A 19,671-nucleotide genomic window follows, 5' to 3' on the forward strand; every position below is an offset into this window, starting at 1 on the left:
ATGTAGAATGTATGCAAAATTAGAGCTAAATCCATCAATAAACAAAAAAAGTTGTTCATACATCAATAGAACTAGATGGGGGCTACTTTGGACATTTTTAACTATAAAAAAACTGCATTTAAAATTCCAGGGTTATTTAGAAAACTATATTGTACCAATACTGTAGCATACTATATCGTACATGAATTCAATAAATATATGCGTTTTTAGATGGTTTTTGCCTTTCTCGTACACCAAGGTGTACCGAAAGGCTATATGTTCACTCCAAAAATGAAATTTCGATAGAGCCCCCAGAGGGGCAAGTTTCATATACCAATCGACTCAGCTCGACGAGTTGAGATGATGTCTGTATGTGTGTATGTGTGTGTGTGTATGTATGTGTGTGTGTATGTGTACAAAAAAGGTCACCTCTCTTTCAGATAGTCAATATCAACCGATTTTAACGATCAACGGCTCATTCGACGCGGAATCTGGTCCCATTGTTTCCTATTAAAAATGGTTCGGATCGGTCCAGCCGTTCCGGAGTTATGGCCATTTAGGTGTTCCGGAACCGGTACCCCTGGAAGGGGCCAGACATGAAAATGCACCAAACCCATGCATGCGACCCATCAAACCACGGCATTTACGATTATCTGATGAACGGTAAGCAGGAAAACAGTCTCAGACCATATCTGACCGGTAGTGTTCCGGAACCGGTACTGGGTGTCCCGCCGGAAGTGGCCAAATATCAAATTGAACATAACTCATGCATGCGACACATCAAACAGCGGCTTTTTCGATAATCCGATGAACGGTTAGCAAGAAAACAGTATCAGACCACATCTTAACCTGTAGTGTTCCGGAACAGGTTCCGGATGTCCCACCGGAAGTGGCCAAATATAGAAGAGTACCAAACCCATGCATGCGACACATCAAACAGCGGCATTTTCGATAAGCTGAAGAACGGTTAGCTAGAAAACAATATCAGACCATATCTGAACCAGTAGTGTTCCGGAACCGGTTCCGGGGGTCCCGACGGATGTGGCCAAATATAAAAGAGTACCAAACCCATGCATGCGATACAACAAATAACGGCTTTTCTGATAACCTGATGACTGATTATCAAATAAATAGGCTATGACCACATTAGAGACAGCCGGTTGTATTCCGTAACCAGTTCCGGGTGTCTCGCCGGAAATGGCCAAGTATAAAAGTGAACCAAACCTATGCATGCGACACATCAAACAGCGGCTTTTTCGATAATCCGATGAACGGTAAGCAGGAAAACAGAATCAGACCATATTTGAACCGGTAGTTGTCCGGAACCGGCTCCGGGGGTCTCGACAGATGTGGCCAAATATAAAAGAGTACCAAACCCGTGCTTGCGATACAACAAATAACGGCTTTTCTTATAACCTGATGACTGGTTATAAAAGAAATAAGTTAGGACCACATTAGGGACTGCCGGTAGTACCAGCGGCGTCATGGTCACGATTTTTTCCGCAGTCAAGTTCGCAGATTGTGAACAATCCTCGGTACCCACTTTACGTAATTTATGTTTAATCCCTTACTGTCAGAGCTGTCAGATCGGTGTTACACGCTAAACATAATTTACACAAAAGGCAGTTTACACGGAAAAAAATACACGGTAATAAATATTTATTGGGTACCGGACTGGACACCGAAAATTCAATGGTTTTCTTTGGTACATCGAGGTCTTGAAATTAGTCTATGGTAGTGCCGTAACCAGTTCCGGTGTCCATCCGAAAGCGGCTAAATATAAAATTGAACTGAACCTATGTATGCGACACAGCAAGGCTAGGATTTTTTGATAACCCTATGAACGTTAGCAAGCAAACAGGTTCCGACCGGTGAAAAAAATGTTTTACGCATATGGTCAAATATCAACCGTTACGTAGTAATGGAACATTACATGTTTTTGACTTTGCTTGTCTCAAGCTGGCTATAACTTGAAAATGGTCAAACTTCTCGCATTTGAAAGATTATTAAATTTGCTACCAAAAAGATCTTGGAATCTATTGGTTTAGTTAGATAACCAAAGCAAAAAAGCTGGAAAGTAGTGTTTTGCCTTTCTCGCACACTTAGTGTACTAAAAAACTATATGTTCACTCAAAAAACGATTTTTCGAAAAAAGGCTCGGTGGATCAAGTCGCATACACCAGTCAACTCAGTTCAACGAATTGAGATTATGTCTGTATGTGTGTATGAATGTATGTATGTATGTATGTGCGCAAAATAAGTTCTCTCACTTTTAACGTTGAACTTTTCGTCATTGAAATCATCGTCATCATCAAACATTTGAAAGCAGTTTTTTCGTTCAAAACAAAAGTTTTTGCTATGAAAATATATTCACTGTACTCCACTTGAGGAATATAATGCAGTGAATATATTTTCATGATCCTTGTTTTGATTTGCAGCGAGAAAACTGCTTTTTATTTTCCGAAAAATGATGACGAATGCTTGAGCCTTAAGGCACTTCCCATTGGCCGATTTTTCGGATTATAGCTTGAATCGCACCGAAATTGTTTGCTATCCAGAATGGTCCCGATCGGCCAAGGCGATGTCGACCAGAATGTACAAGATGGCGATCTAAAATCCAAGATGGCGGCTTCAGTTTCAAGATGGCGGCTGTTTGATGGAGATTTAGGCTCTAACGGCTATTTAATGAAGTTTTCGGCTCTAAAACCATGCAATATTGCAAGTATGGGGCAGACTTCCAGAGTCCAAAATGGCGATCAGGATATCCAAAATGGCGATCTAAAATTTAAGATGGCGGTTCCGAATTCAATATCGCGGCTGTTCAGTGGAGTTTTATGGCCTGAAACAATGCATTATTGGTATATTTGGTATGGGGATGATGTCTGGATTCCAAAAATGGCGACCAGAACATTCAAGATGGCAATCTTTAATCCTAAATAGCGGCTTTAAATTCAAGATAGCGTCTTTTTCTTAAAAATTTGAAGCTCAAATATTAAAAGCCAGATAAACGATATGATTTCTGGTATCATGAAATGGATTTCTGTTAATTGTATACATAAATATTTCGCTTGAGTTCTATTGAAATGGGGTTTCGAAGGCACGAGAAAGGCGCCATCACCGCTAGGTGGATTAATTAGGGTTTTTGGTATTATGAGCAGCGTGATATTGTTATATAGACAGCCTTTAAAAAGGGACCATCAATCCTTTGTTTAGGTGAAAAAGCCATTTTTAATGTATAACGATTCAAATATTCGACTTTATATGCTACGTTAATACATTTGGTATGAACTGATCAACCCTTTGAAATTTATGAACTGAAGAAACAATGCATACAGAGTAAATGTTCTGAATTCTATATGAAGTGACCGAGAAAATGTGAAAACTTGCAATCGACCTTCACGGATTTGAACCAAATTTGGCTGAAACATTTGTTTAGATGAAAAAAGAAAAAAATCCAAATTTTGGCACCGATCGGATCACCCCTCGGGCCTTGGCAGCACTCCTCGTTTTGGCCGATATGAAAATTATCCTCTTTCTTTTATTTTTATCATTGAAACGATTGCACATACACATTTTCGACCTTCGGCTTTTTTGAAGGAAATCGTTCAGGGAATCCAGAAAAAATATTATTTTTTTTATACATTGTTGCCAGTTATAATATTTTTCAATTTTAAAACTAAAAGTCGATTTTTCTCAAAATACGTATATTTTAATTTTAAAAATTTTGATTCCATCGTGTTTATCAGACGTTTTTCGATCGAAAAAGCTAAACTCCCCAAGGTAATTTGCGTCGTTCCTGAGGTATAGCATTTTTAAGAAAAAATACCCTTTTTTTCATTACGATATAACTACATTCAATGACCTACAGCTTATATTTCAGAAGCTGAACCTGAAAATGTGGAATATGATAAAATATGAAGTATGATATTGGAATTAGAATAATTAGGAATTAGATAATATTAGATACTACGCATCGTCGCGCAACTGGTAGCTCAGACTTCAGTATTTTTATTTTATATTCGAAGGTTCAACTCCTTATAAAAATCCCTGTAAAAATATATTTTTTGTAATTAAGTTGTGAAAAGTTGGACGTTTTAAAAGGCTGAAGTATGATGAAATGGTCTACTTTTCACCGCTTATGCAAGCGTGCCGAAAAGTGCTACTTTTCGGCACTCTTAAAAGTGCTGAAAGTAGCACTTTTCGGCACTTTTGCCAGCATGCACTTTTCACTTGCTGCCACGCCTACCGCAGATTCAGCTGCTGCCTCCACATCCTCTGAGCAGCTCAAATCTGAATAAGGACGATTTGAATTCCGATTCGAACTGAAACTTCGGTGAAGGGGCAGCTGCTGAAACTTCCTTTGCCTTTGTCTGTGCAAAACTGTTTGACGACGGGAGCTTGATCATTGGTGATACCTACTACACCATAGCCTACCTGATCGAACAAAAAAATACTACGCTGATAAGGGGCCGTCCATATACCACGTGGACAGCTTGGAGGGGGGAGGGGGTTAGCGAAAAGTCCACGCTTGTCCACGGAGAGGGGGGTGGGGGTTCGTTAAATGTCCACGTGGACAACATTGACATATAAATTAAGAAATAATATTCTACAAACGAAACAAATTATATCGCATTATTGATGAGATTCTCTTTAACAGTTCTTTCATACTTTTTATTTCATTATACATTGTCTTTTAGTTGTAAGCTACTTCTTCAAGGAAAAAGATCATAGTATTGATTCACAGACTAATTTGTTTTAAATTTCAGAATTTTTAATTACGAGGAATATTCCGGAGATTTAAAATGCACGCAGAAAAATTAGGCTTGTTTAAAACAATAAAACGCATGGTTGATTTTCAAACTGAGCATTTACTTATTCCAAAGTTATATTTCTTTGTTCTTACTTATAGTTTATCGAACAAAACAACCAATTCCCATCATTCCATATAACGTTAAAATCTTCATTTGTTTCAACAAAGTTAGAACCATAAACATGACCCGGAAGCACTCACACATGTATAAAATTCTTACCCCAACATCGCCACAACGAAGAAAGTGTAGCAAATCCATCACTCCAACTTCTAAGTGCAGTTTTAACCGTGATGGATAACGCGCAGGTACTCAAGACAGCATTCACAAAAAGTTGGTCGGTTTCGATGTTTTGCCTTTTTTTATTCGTTCTCGCTTCCATCCGCTTGCCGGGTGTCCAAAAATAGATTTCCGAGCTACCGCAGGAGCTGCCGTCACAAACACAATCACATTCCGGCTTTGTTAGTAGCAAAAGTGCAGTCGTTTAAAACAATCTGTTATTTTATGTTGAAACTACCAAATATCTGTTTGTTCTAACAAACTGTCAAAAATTTTCGGCAAATGAAAATATTTGTATTATTAAACAATGGAACAGTTCAGTTGAAACTAGAAATCAGTTTGTCGCTATAACAAACTGAAAAATTTGTTGATTTGAACTATAATTAAATTGTTTTTACAATTTATTTTTCTGCGTGTGGAGTGTAAGCTATGCAAATGTTGGTGCTTCAGTGAGAAAATTTTCATTGAAGTGCTGTATGGATTTCTCGAAGTTTCATATCCAATTTTTAAACTACTTCAAAATTTCAAAATACATGTAAGGATTTGCAGGCTTATATCAAAAACTTTTTTTGTAGGTTCCTTCAAAATTTAAGATGTTTCTAATGGATAATAAAGTGTAAACCCCAGCAATACAATTTAGATACGATAAATATTGTTTTTTTTTGTAAGAATCTAAGAAATATAATCTTATCTCAACAAAAATTTAAGATTTAAAATTACCTTATCTCAACAAAACAATCAGACAATTATACATTGAACAAACATTCTAAAAACACCGTCTTCAATCAGAGGCTGTATAGACTGAACATTGAACAATCACTAACATTACACGATGGACATAACACGAAATATACCCAGTGAAGAATTTTCCGTTTGACTAAAATTGTTCACCAACTGGAGCGGGAATCGAACCCACACTCTCACAAACATTAAGCTGAATTAAAAACAATGTTGATAACTTGTGCTACTTGTTTGTATTCTATGTAAAGGTATAGAATATTTGTATTTTTTAAAGTTTTCAATTACAGATTAAACGTTTACGAAGAAAAAAACAATATTAAAAAACCCAGATTAATCCACCTAGTGGTGATAGTGCCTTTCTCGTCGAATATGTACTCATAAACTTTTCTTCGACGTTAGCCAAAATGTTCCTGAATCCTGAAAACACTTTACACTAGCAACAATTTTAACAAAGCCATCATCGATTTTCGAGACTTATTGATGATACATATTCCGATGTTATGTTCAACAACAAAACAGAGCAGAAAAAGATCAGACCTCTCAGTTGACTGCTTGACCACCTTAACCCTAGTCGTGTATTGGGGTCATTGTGACCCTATTCCATCCACTACGGCAGCGAGGAGAGCGTCAGCTAATGCTTGAAGAAGGTTAACTTTATTCACAATCACAGATCGATTTGTGATCTTCGCCAATGTTTATTTCAGCATACTTTGGGCTATATTTTATTATCATTGGTAACACGATTCATGTAAAATTTGATCTTCCTACGAGGAAAATGCAGAAAATGTAAATTTTCCCAAATTGTGAGCAGTAATTTTAGAAGCATAAGGAGATTTTAGATTGAAAAACTGTATAGGGTTGACGCGATTAAATTATATTTTATATAAAACGTTGATCCATCCTACTATACATTTACACCGCAGGAATCTGAAATGGTGTGGTTTGAAGAGATCGCTTTGGTCACGATTTCGTTCTCTCGCATATATGAAGACATTGATCATTTCTTCATTTATAATCTTACCCAACGTTTACATGCTATCAAAAAAGCCACAATTTGATTTATCGCTTTGACATTTATTTTGTTAACCTTTATTATTCCGCTATTTGATGTGCAGCTTGCATGGGTTTGGTTAAATTTTACGTTTGACTACTTCCGGCGGGACACCTGGAACTGATTCCGGTTGTCTCAAATATGGTCTTAGACTATGTTTTTGTCAACTGTTCATAACGTGACCTGAAAAGCCGGAAATTGATGTGATTTGAGGCTATTTTCTTGCTAACCGTTCGGCAAATTTTAGAAAATGCCGCGATTTTATGTAACGCATGCATGGTTTTGGTTAACTTCTATCAAATCACACCCGTAACCGATTCCGAACTACTGTGGCCTAAGACTATTTTCTTGTTGACTGTTCATCAGATTATCAAAAACGCCGCTATGGTTTAGTTCCTTTCTATATTTTACCACTTCCGACGCGTTACTCGTCTTGTCACCAGTTCTGGAACACTACCGGTTCTCCCAAATATGGTCTGAGATTATTTGTTGGTTAACCGTTTATCTTGTTACTGAATAAGTCATCGATATGTCGCATGTATTGGTTCTCTTTTACATTTGATCATTTCTGGCGGGACACCCGTAATCAGTTCCGTAACACACTGATAGGGCTTGCGTCTATTTTCTTGCAACTTTTCATCATGTTACCTAAAAAGCCGTGATTTGAGGTATCGCATGCATGGGTTTGGAGTCACTTCCGGCCCGAAACCGGTTGCGATACAGTACCGATAGTCTCTAAAATAGTCTGAGCCTATTTGCTTGCTAAAGTTTATTAGGTTATCAAAAAAGCCATGGCTTTGGTTCAATTTTATATTTAGCCGCTTTCGGAAGGAACTAGTTTCGGCACTACTGACAGTCCATAATGTGGTCTTAGCCTACATCCTCAATAACCGGTCATCAAGTTGTCGAAAAAGCCGTGATTTGATTTGCCGCATGCAAGAGTTTTGTCACCTTTTAAATACGGCCACTTCCAGCGGAACACCCGGAATCGGTTCTGAAACACTACCGGTTCATATAAGGTCTGAGACTTTTTCTTGCTAAGTGTTCATCAGTTTATCGAAAATGCCGTAGTTTGATGTGCCGCATGCATGGGTTTGGATCACTTTTATATATGACCACTACCAGTGGGACATCCGGAACCGGTTCTGATACACTGCCGGTTCAGATATGGTCTGAGTCTTTTTTATGCCAACCTTTCATTGGGTTATCAAAAAAGTCGCGCTTTGATATATCGCATGCATGGATTTGGTTCACTTTTATATTTGGCCACTTCCTGCGGGACTCCCGGAACCGGTTCCGGAACACTACCGGTTCATATATGGTCTGAGACTGTTTTCTTGCTGATTGTTTATCAGGTTATCCAAAATACTGAAATTTGATGTGTCGCATGCATGGATTTGGTTCACTTTTATATTTGGCCACTTCCGGCGGGACTCCCGGAACCGGTTCCGGAACACTACTGGTTCAGATATGGTCTGAGACTGTTTTCTTGCTGACTGTTCATCAGGTTATCCAAAATGCCGAAATTTGATGTGTCGCATGCATGGATTTGGTTCACTTCTATATTTGGCCACTTCCGGCGGGACTCCCGGAACCGGTTCCGGAACACTACCGGTTCAGATATGGTCTGAGACTGTTTTCTTGCTGATTGTTCATCAGGTTATCCAAAATGCCGCAATTTGATGTGTCGCATGCATGGATTTGGTTCACTTTCATATATGGCCACTTCCGGTGGAACTCCGGGAACCGGTTCCGGAACACTACCGGTTCAGATATGGTCTGAGACTGTTTTCTTGCTGACTGTTCATCAGGTTATCCAAAATGCCACAGTTTGATGTGTCGCATGCATGTGTTTGTTACATTTTTATGTATGGCCCCTTCCAAGGGTACTGGTCCGGAACACCTAAATGGCCATATCTCCGGAACGGCTGAACCGATCCGAACCATTTTCAATAGGAAACAATGGGACCAGATTCCGCGTCGAATGAACCGTCGGTCATTGAAATCGGATGAGGTTTACTGCCAAAAAGTGATGTGAGTTTTTTTGTACACACACATACAGACACACACACACACGCACACACATACACACACACATACACACACACAGACATCACCTCAATTCGTCGAGCTGAGTCGATTGGTATATGTGATTTGACCCTCCGAGCCTTCTATCAAAAAGTCATTTTTGGAGTGAACATATAGCCTTTCCAGTACACTTAGTGTACGAGAAAGGCAAAAAAACTTTTCAAAATCACGTTTCCATTTATTTTAGAAATATAAAAAAAAAATATTCGGATGTCCACGTGGACATTGGGGGAGGGGGGTAGGGGTCAATGAAAAGTCCACGCTTGTCCACGGGGAGGGGGGAGGGGGTAAAAAACCATGAATTTTCTGTGGTATATGGACGGCCCCTAAGCATGTGCTCACACGTGGTTCCTCCCCCCTGATACATGTTTGTGGAGGTAGAAACGATCATACTAAATGAGTATTTTTCGTAATTACAAAAAATGTTGTATGCAACTCGTTGCAAAACTCGATTTTTTCAGCACTCATCGTATTTATCCAACTTGGCAAGCCTCGTTGGATAAATGTACAACTCGTGCTGAAAAAATCATCATTTTGCAACTTGTTGCATAAATAACTATTAATTGATTTTTATGGCAGTGTTGCCAAGTATACAAGTATTCCGCGGAAACGTAAACAATAGGTGTGGGCCTTAGTATTGCATTTACTCTTACTGTGAATGCATCACCCCTATGAGAGGATCGCAGAATAATAGATGATGTCCTTTATTTATTGTCCCGGGCAGAGAAGCGAAGAACAGTGTTGAGTATTGTGTTTTCTATTGATGTGATTGCATATGGTATGAGTTTTTAATTGTTCTTCGTGGCGATGAATGAACTAAAATTTCTGAGTGAAATGGATTAGTGGCGTTTGCTACCTAGAGAGCTGGTAACTATTTATATTAGGCTTTTTTTTTTGCATGGAAAAGAGATCGGTTGTACGCAAAGGTTAATTCCGATAAATCAAATTGATTGTTCGAACAATTAAAGGTGACTCTCAGATCGACAATGTATCGTATCATATTAAGGATCGGTATATTCGCCTCACTCCGTTCATATTCACTGCTGAATCGAATCGAGAAAGATGCAGCAAACGGATTGTCGTGATCAAACACGCAACCCCATCACCAGTGGGAAGCCATGCGCAAGTTGCTTGACATGGATATCCATTGCCGTTCGTAGCAGTTTGGATCGCAAGCGAATGAATGAATGGCGAATGGTGAAGAATGCTGGTGAGTGAGGGCCCATATAGCCGAGGCGGTAAACGCACGGGTATTCAGCATGACCATGCTGAGGGTGACGGGTTCAATTCCCGGTCGGTCCAGGATCTTTTCGTAAAGGAAATTTCCTTGATTTCCTTGGGCATAGAGTATCTTTGTGCCTGCCACACGATATACGCATGCAAAATGGTCATTGGCAGAGGAAGCTCTCAGTTAATAACTGTGGAAGTGCTCATAGAACACTAAGCTGAGAAGCAGGCTTTGTCACAGTGAGGACGTTACGCCAAGAAGAGGAGGAGGAGCTGGTGAGTGATCGAAGTGGCTGTTGTCGTCGCTGACAAGCAAACACACAAACTAAAGCGACAATCGTTCGCTGCGACCAATCATGAAGTAGCAATCATGAACTGTGTTGCCACCTATGCTCATACTCATTCAGTGTTGCCAAATAAGCTCGATATGTATATGTTTTTATTTGGTGTTATCCAAGGATGGGAACACTCACTTGCAAAGAGTTACACTCACTTGGTGTTATCTCGGCTCAGAAGCGTGCTGAGCATGAGCATGAGCATTGGTGACCGTACACTTCGTAGTTGCTACTCCGTGATTGACCTGAGCTAGCGAAATTGCACAGAGAACCGATTGGTTGGGGCTTGGGATTTGCCACCATCCTCAATGTACACGTTTCGAGAGCTCAAACTTTATTGGGTCAATAACGGCGCTGGCCACGTCCTTACGGTCTACCGTGGAAGGGAAGGAATGTTAGTTCGACAACTGTTGCTACTAGAGGTTGTATGTACTACTGGACCCTCCACAGTTGTCACGGGAAGGAGTGTTGTTAGTAGGGAGGGATTGATAGTTACATAGATCAGTGATACACTTTGGTAAGCGATGCGATCCATGCAACCGTACAGTATACATACAAATGTGTCACCTCACAATTTGGAAGAATGGTGAGACCATGAAAATTTTAAATGAAAATTTATGGAATGAAAAATATTTTGCGTCACCTCGCAATTGAGAGGACTGGTGAACCAATATGCTACTTTCCATGAAATCGATACATTGAAACAAAATATTGTGCCGACACTAACAGTGACGGACCGCACAAACTTAGGCAAAATACTGACGCATAGTTACGGATCAAATCCGTGTGGCCAGCACCGTAAGGTGCCGAACTGTACAAAAATGCAGGAGATTTTTTTTAAACACAAATTTAATTGAAAAATTTGGCCACTTGAAGTGACGAACTTTGCAGTTGTTGTTGGGTAAATATCTGAAGGATGATTTTAAACTAACAGATAAATTTACTGCATCTTTCAAAGAAAAACAAGAGCTTGTTCATCGATCATCAATCATTTATTCGAGCACCCGTCGACCTATCACTAAAACGATACGATCGTGCGACACTATTTCTCGACACTCGCATGCACAGCAAAGAACAACACAATACTGAACCCTAAACACCCGCGCATCTATTGTTTTGATTTTCACGCGAGACAATAGCGAACGCGATCGATTATGCTGAGATTCTCACCCCCAACAGGAGCGATGCATGCACAGCAAAGAACAACACAATACTGAACACTAAACACCCGCGCATCTATTGTTTTGATTTTCACGCGAGACAATAGCGAACGCGATCGATTATGCTGAGATTCTCACCCCCAACAGGAGCGATGCATGCACAGCAAAGAACAACACAATACTCATTATCTCGGCTCAGAAGCGTGCTATCAAAAAAACGATGTATGAACGACTTTTTCCTTGTGGTTTTGCCTAAAAGTTTGCCGAATAGAGTAAGGGTCGCACACGCATACCGACGTCGTAAGGGAGCTGCAAAGATAACTCTCCACGAGGTGAATGTAAATTACACTCATCTCGTGGAGAGTCGCTTTCACAGCTCTGTCACGACTTTCGCATGCGTGTGCGACCCATACTCTTTTCGGCAAACTTTTAGGCAAAACTACTAGGCAAAAGTCGTTCATACATTATTTCTCTATTGCACGCTTCTAAGCTGAGAAAATAGTGAGTGTAACTCTTTGCAAGTGAGTGTTCCCATCCCTGGTGTTATCTATTTACGAAAACATTCGTGTAAATTAGATGTTTACAATAAAAATGACATGTGTGGCAACACTTCCATCTACAACATTGTTGAAATTAATAAAATTACAATTGAAATGAATTTCACATTAGATACATTTTAACAATTTATCCTAATCTTTTCCAATATACCTATTTTCTATTGCTTATCAAATTTTCATCGACCACGGTTTAAACGATTTTAAAACCGATTTTTTTAAAACTTCATAGTTGTAGGTTTCACAACCAGAGGTGCACGCAACCTTTTTTTCTATGCGTTTGACGTTTCACATTAGTGCCTTCTGTTGACAATATTGCACAATTTATCGTGAAACATTTCCACCAGGTGATGGTAATGTGAACTAGGCGATGGATTTTCACGAAAGTTGTTCTAGATGTTACGTCTGTTTGTCTGTGAAAAAAAGGTCAACAACAAGGTCGTTAGAGAAGATGTGTATTATTTTTATCTTGCTCACATATCTTGCAACACACATGGTGCGATTTTTCAGAAAAATCTGTACATCATCAAACACTTGAAGGTCCGCTTTCATGGTATAATAAAAAAGGTAAACTTGCAGCACTATCATATTTTTTCAATCCTTTTTATACTCGATATTGTTCAAATCAGCACGAAACGTTTTTATATGGCATCGAACAATGTTTTTTTTGCGAAATTTATAAACTGCACCTGATCTTATACGATACTTTATATGAAAAAATGAGTATTTTTTCTTAAAAATGCTATATCTCAGGAACGACGCAAATTACCTTGGGGAGTTAAGCTTTTTCGATCGAAAAACGTCTGATAAACACAATGGAATTTTGAAAATTTTTTAAAATCAAAATATACGTATTTTGAGAAAAATCGATTTTTAGTTTTAAAATTGAAAAATATGATATCTGGCAACACTGTATCAAAAAATTAATATTTTTTCTGGATTCCTTGAACGATTTCCTTAAAAAAAGCCGAAGCTCATAAATGTGTTTGTGCAATCGTTTCAATGATAAAAATAAAAGAAAGAGGCGATAATTTTCATATCGGCCAAAACGAGGGGTGCTGCCACGGCCCGAGGGCTGATCCGATCGGCACCAAAATTTGTTTTTTTTTTCTTTCTCCATCTAAACAAATGTTACAGCTAAATTTTGTTCAAATCCGTGATGTTCGATTGCAAGCGGTCGGTCACTTGCCGCGGAATGACCCATATTTTATTTATTTAGGCTCAGTGTACCAGTTATGGCTATAGTACCTCAAATTAGCTATAGTTGATTTTCAACCTTTAACGATGAAAAACAACATGAAATATTGTGTGAATGCAAGGTCACACTCAATAAAGATGATTGCAATCATTCAAACTTCACAATTTGCTAAAATTGGTATAGAAATAAATCATTTTTCTTATAATTTCGGCTTCCTTGCACCCTATTTCGCCATAGTGTACCAGTTATGGCTAATCCCATAAGGAATGCATGCAAATAGTGCGAAGTGGAACCGAAATATGAAAATGTGTCCATAACTGGTACAGGGTTCCTATTTAGTTATAAAAGCTATGGTTCCTGTCCCAGCATCTGTGAGGGAATCCTGAACATTCTCCTGAAATCCTGATATGATTTGTAAAATTCAACATGGGACAGTTCATGCTTCAAAACTCGACATGGGACAGTCTATGATGAAAATTACAACATAGGACAGCTTATACTGAACATCTCACATGTCATGGGACATGCCGAGAAAATCCCGAAAATTGCTAGATTTATCGACATTACAGTCCCACCAGAGTTTTTCTTTTAAAAATCAAAGTAAATTGAATGTTTATGAATTGTTTTTGTTCATTCTTCAATGATAAATTCTAATTCTAACGCTATGTTGCTTTGTGTTTTTATTACGCTTATCCGTAGAGAAGAAACCAGGCTTAAACTTAAAACGCGTTTTTCTCAGTTTGCTATTTTGGAACATGGGACAACTATGCTGCACACGGCAGAACTGTTGTATTTAAAATGTGTTTATAAAAAAAATCAAAAACAACTCAAATAAAGAACTCAGTATGGATAGCATGTAATCTTATGTTTATTGTTTATTCGCCATTAAGAATATATTTTCACATAAATAATGATTTTTGATAGTTCAACTCATTGAGTTAATCACTCACCAAATTTACTTTTAAGTGTAGGATATGTTAAAATTCCATGTTTTAATATAAAAGTTTAAACAGATATATTCCGCACGGCTTCTCTAATCATGTTCATGCTCCTTAGGTTTTATTCCGAGATTAATTTTTGAGTGCTGATGTTTTTTTTTCAGGGTACTATTAAAGTTATCTCAAAATGAAAATGTCGATGACGATTCAAAAAAAAAATACGATTCAAGTCATTTTTGGGAGTGAAAACATACCTTGCCCTTAGAGAGGTTATAATAAATCATTTCTGATCTTTGCGTGGATATATGTGGATGTTTATAATCCAAAATACACCCTCAGTATCAAAATTCACAATTTGTTCGATAGTACCTACAAAATACACCATTAAAAGCTTGTTAAAACTTTTTGGCCATGAAATGGACCCTGTTACTCAAATGTGCGGCGTCAATGGCGGAGGAAGGGGGTTCAAAAGCCAAAGTTTCAGACGAGGTTCAAGAGGTTTCATTTGATTTTGGGATGCTCCACGGCGCGGTGGCTTCCGAGCTGATTTTGTGAATTTCAAGGGGATTCCAAGAGGTTTTTTTTTATTATCTTTATTAAAGAGACTTTCAGCACGTGGCTGGTTCATCTCTGTGATTCCAAGAGGTTTTCAGAAACGTCTCTGACGTTTTCATGAATTTTTCAGAGGCATTTTTTTTATTTCTTTGTATTTGTGAATTTTAACTTAATGCTAATTCTTCACACATTTCAGAGGCTTGTCAGAGAGCTTTCAAAGGAGTTTCAGGACATTTAAAGCGTTCCCATGGACGATTGCGTTTTCAGTAGGTGTAACCTTATTCTTCAGGGGGTTCCAGAGTAGTATCAGGATGCTTTCGTAGAAATAAAAGGCCTTTCAAGGAGTTTCAGTAAGGTTCACGAACGCATATGGAGTTTAAGGGATGTTTCTGGGGGTTTCAACGGGTTTTTGGTTCAGGAGGTTTCGTATAGGGCTCAGAGCTTATTCGTGGCGTTTTAGATGATGTACAGGACGTCTCAGCGGATTTCAGAAACGTATAGTTGGATTACAGGCGGTTTCAATTGTCGTTTCAGGACGTTTCTTGGGGTTTCAGAAACGCTTCAGAAGATCTTAGTGATTTTAGGAGCGTTTCAAGGAGGTTCAAGAAGGGAAGAGGGGGTTTCAATTGCGTTTCTAGGAGTTTCAGTAACGTTCTTTCTAGAGGGTTTCCGAGTTAGAGAAGAACTACTCTTTATCTTTCGATTTCTAGCTTTACCTACCTAGATGAGTCGGAAAACATTTGCGACACAGAAGCCTTTTCATATTTTGCGATTTTTATTCACTTTTTGTTTAACTTGTGATAAATTTCATATACAAGCTAAAAAAAGTTTGTACACGTACAAGTATGAGTAATGGTCCAATTATTTAAATAGTTTACATCACATAAAACAAAGTTTAAAAAGTTGATTATTTTCAATTGGTTTGTCACAAAAGGGATATGTGACTCAACCCTGCGAGCCTTCTATCGGAAATTTATTTTTTTAGTGAACATATATCTTTACTATACGCTTATAAGAATGGCAAAACGTTTTAAAATAAAGTTCACCGAATTAATATTTATTATTATTATTTTTTCCGCATTGTCACAACAATGCATTCCAAACGAAAATTGTCATCCTTAAGAACTTTAAAAAAATCGAAGTAATAAGAAAATACTAACTTTCAAAACTCGAAATGGCTTGAAATGGCTTATTTTTTGTGTATGAACTGCTCGAAGGTGTGTCTTTATCATTACCAGTGCTTCCTGAGTGCACGTTGATTATGCTAGAATCGATCCTAGATCCCCGACATACACTTTCTTACATCTATCGGCCAACAATCGATCACGCATCACTGAATATTGGGGGAGACTGAGGAGACATGATCCTGGGGAGACTTGTTCTCCCCATATTTTCTTGTAATCTAAAACAATTTTCTTCTAGCATATTTTTTCCCTACAAATGATTTCGATTGTAAATTTCATTATTTTTTAACGGCTATTGATTTGTTTTCAGTCCTTCACAAATCTTTTAGGCGATTCCGAAAAATCTCAATAACTTTGTGAAAATTGAACCAAATCGTGTCAAAATATCACAGTACATAGTTTTAATTAAATACTATCAAACGTATTTATCCAAATAAGGGTGTTATAAACAAATTATAATTAATGCACATTAGTATACACAACAGTGACATGGGAAGACTTGATCCCTCGAGGATTACACACGCATTCTATATGTGAAAAATGAAATTCTTTTCGGAAGCCTATTTACTTGAAACTATAGTATATTCACAGATAAAATGTGTCAGACAATTATTATTTCAGTACAAACCATGAAATGGGAGAACAAGTCTCCCCACTTTTAAAATTCGGCATATCCTTAAAAATTTAAGGAAATCTTACAATTTCAAATACACCATATTCATCGAAAATACAAGACAACTTGAATAGAAAACGAATAGGAAGCCTCTGGAGTTATTTTCCCTTTAAATAAACCACGTGCTTAAAAAGGGACCAAGTGTCACCCATTTTTTGGAAAATACATCATAAGACATGCCTAGATAAAAACACGGTTTTGAAAACTTTGACAATAACTTGAAGGTCTTCTGTTGTGTATAAACTTGCAATAGATGTTTATCTGCCACTCTGTACGGAAATCGCATCTAGTTTTGTGTTTTTCTTAAAGTTACAGGGACATTCAGAAAAAGGGAATAGGAGAAGGAAAGTCTACCCAGTCTCCCCTACCCTTAGTAAGCGGGAGCTTCAGATGAAGATTAGAGCTCTGCAGTTCCATGAGCCATGCTTTCAATTGGTTACCCGATTCTTCTCGTAGGTTACTCGTAACCCGGCAGGCAACACGAGGAAGTAGACCTATTCAATGGGGTCTATTTTATTACTTTAGGTGCGTGAAGCATAATCGCTCATTACCCTGAATTTACCAGCCAAAATATGCTTAGTTATAAAAGCTATGATTTTTATCAACCGAAAAGAAAATTAAATCAGACACTCCGGTTTACAACCGCTACGAAAAGGTGAGCATTGTGATGACTTACGACACACTAAATGCCGATGATAGTTAGACTTATAAGTGAATTAAAATCCCATCCTGAGTTAAAAGCTTTTCACAATGACATAATTAAATTTCCCTCAACATTGCTTCTCACCAGTGAGCGGTTTTCTATCAGGTCCTGACAGTCTTGTTGAACAAACGAAACACAGGGCGCACCGGTAGCAGTCAGTGGCATGATGCTATAGAGAGCTATCAATCAGTTATGCTATCGAAGCCGATGCAGTATTGTATAAAGATTGCGGGGACAGTACCAATAATTTTCTGTTGAATAACACCACATTGCCGTCGAAGTTTCTCAATGCAAATGCAACGAAACCATCAGTGGAGGAAAGTGACTAATTGCTTGTTTCGCTTATTTCCTTCCCTTCCTCAGGATACACGGACACACGTGGTGGTAGAACTTTTCAATACGGAGAAATCCTACGTCGAATCGTTGCAGACAATTGTATTGGTAGGTATTGCGAATTTGCAGAGGACACCCTCAAATAACTGATCATGCGTTTCATATTGCTTTTCCCTCAGAAATACCTTAACCAACTGAAATCTCCAGAAAATGCCGGTCTAGTGGATACTCAAACCGTTGACGAGATATTCTTCATGGTTCCTGCGATTCTCAATATTCACGAAAGGTTCCTGGAAGAACTTCGCAGACGTTTGGACGCATGGGACCCGATGCAGAAAATTGGGGATGCGTTCGTTGATGTGGTAGGATGTTCAATGCGTCAAAGAAAAGCAGTGAAATTAAAGCTCGTATATTTTTCAGTTCTCGAGGCCGGTCATTCTGGATACGTATACGTCGTTCGTTAACAACTGGAACCGAGCCAAGGATGCAATACGCACAACTCGACAAAAGTGCCCAGCATTCGCACGGTTCTTGGAGGCGATGGCACGCGAACACAAGGGCAAACTATCCCTCGACAATTTACTTATCAAACCTGTACAAAAGTTTCCAAAGTAAGTTCAGAAGAATCAATGGAAAACTCGTCCCTGAACTTATTAAATACCTCCATCCATTCTCCCCTTTCAGTTATGAATTAATATTGTCAAGACTGATTAAACACACCGACACTGATCATCCCGATCAGAAGCCATTACAAGAAGCTTTAAAGTTAGTACACGATATCCTAATGTTTCTCAACTGCAAGGAGAAGGAAGCCCTCGAGAATGGCCAGCGCGAAACGGCCCTGCGCGAGCTGGAGGGCGTGATAGAGGGTATGAACGATCTGGTCACGCCGGATCGTGCCTTCTTGCTGTTCGATCTCGTCTCGATGCCGTCCGGGCAGGCGACCCGGAAGGAGCGTGGATTCTTCCTCTTCAATGATCTGCTAGTTATTACCAGTATTAAACGACGTAGCGGTACCATCCGAAAAACCAATATGTAGGGTTATTTTGTGGTTGAGCAATAGAATAGATACTAATGGTATTTAATATTTTAGGACATGCCCTGGCAGCGTAGCGTCAACTCTGGATACAAACAAATACAAATTCCTCACCAGGATTTCGTTGGATGACTTAGAGATAGTTAAATGTAAGTACCATAAATTAAAGAAAAGTTATAAATTCATAGAATGCATACAATATAGTTGTAGAAAAGGAAGGCGTTGGCAGTTTCCTAGTAACGACCACATCCTGGCACAGTTGCATTGCCGTAACGTACCGGGCCCTTAGAGTTCATTCGGCATTCTTAAAACGTTCGACCAGAATTCCAAAATAGCAACTGTTAGCTGTCTTCTAACATATTGAAGCAATTTTTGGAGTACGAATGGCTACGCTAAAAATACGGCTCCATAAAACAACGGTGAATTTACGATAGGCGTAAAGTTAGTGGCTTAAACGGTGCCGATTATAATTCCTTCATGGGATGCGGATGACAATTTTAATTTATTTCCGTACCACGTTGCTGATTATCTGTCAAGATTGCTGGATTATGCAGTAAATTATGCTGAAAACCTGATATTAGTATTGTTGAATGCATTAAGTAGGGTAAAAGGGTATAATGCGCCCCACCGGGGTAAAACGCCCCCTTCATTTTCTAGCGATTCAAGCTCTTTTAGCATGCGTGATCGATTAGAGATTTAAATATTGAAGAATAATTGCCATCAAGCTGATCCGTTAGTTGATTGATACAAAAGCAATACAAATATCTAAAAGTCGATGCTTTTGGCGTAATATTTTACCTCTAGTAATCTGCCTTCATTGCAAACGAAG

At 38.6% G+C, this 19,671-nt stretch overlaps 1 protein-coding gene across 1 annotated transcript in view; it reads left to right on the plus strand.

The window, feature by feature from the left end:
* LOC109429111 (uncharacterized) overlaps positions 1-19,671 on the plus strand; it is a 142,659-nt gene that overhangs the window by 80,498 nt on the left and 42,490 nt on the right. The window contains exons 6-10 of the mRNA XM_062843443.1: positions 17,837-17,914; positions 17,986-18,168; positions 18,227-18,417; positions 18,491-18,841; positions 18,900-18,991. Coding sequence (XP_062699427.1) covers positions 17,837-17,914; positions 17,986-18,168; positions 18,227-18,417; positions 18,491-18,841; positions 18,900-18,991 — 895 coding nt within the window. The remainder of the gene's footprint in view (positions 1-17,836; positions 17,915-17,985; positions 18,169-18,226; positions 18,418-18,490; positions 18,842-18,899; positions 18,992-19,671) is intronic.

Source organism: Aedes albopictus, unplaced genomic scaffold, assembly GCF_035046485.1.
Source record: "Aedes albopictus strain Foshan unplaced genomic scaffold, AalbF5 HiC_scaffold_22, whole genome shotgun sequence".
NCBI classification, from domain to species: domain Eukaryota; kingdom Metazoa; phylum Arthropoda; class Insecta; order Diptera; family Culicidae; genus Aedes; species Aedes albopictus.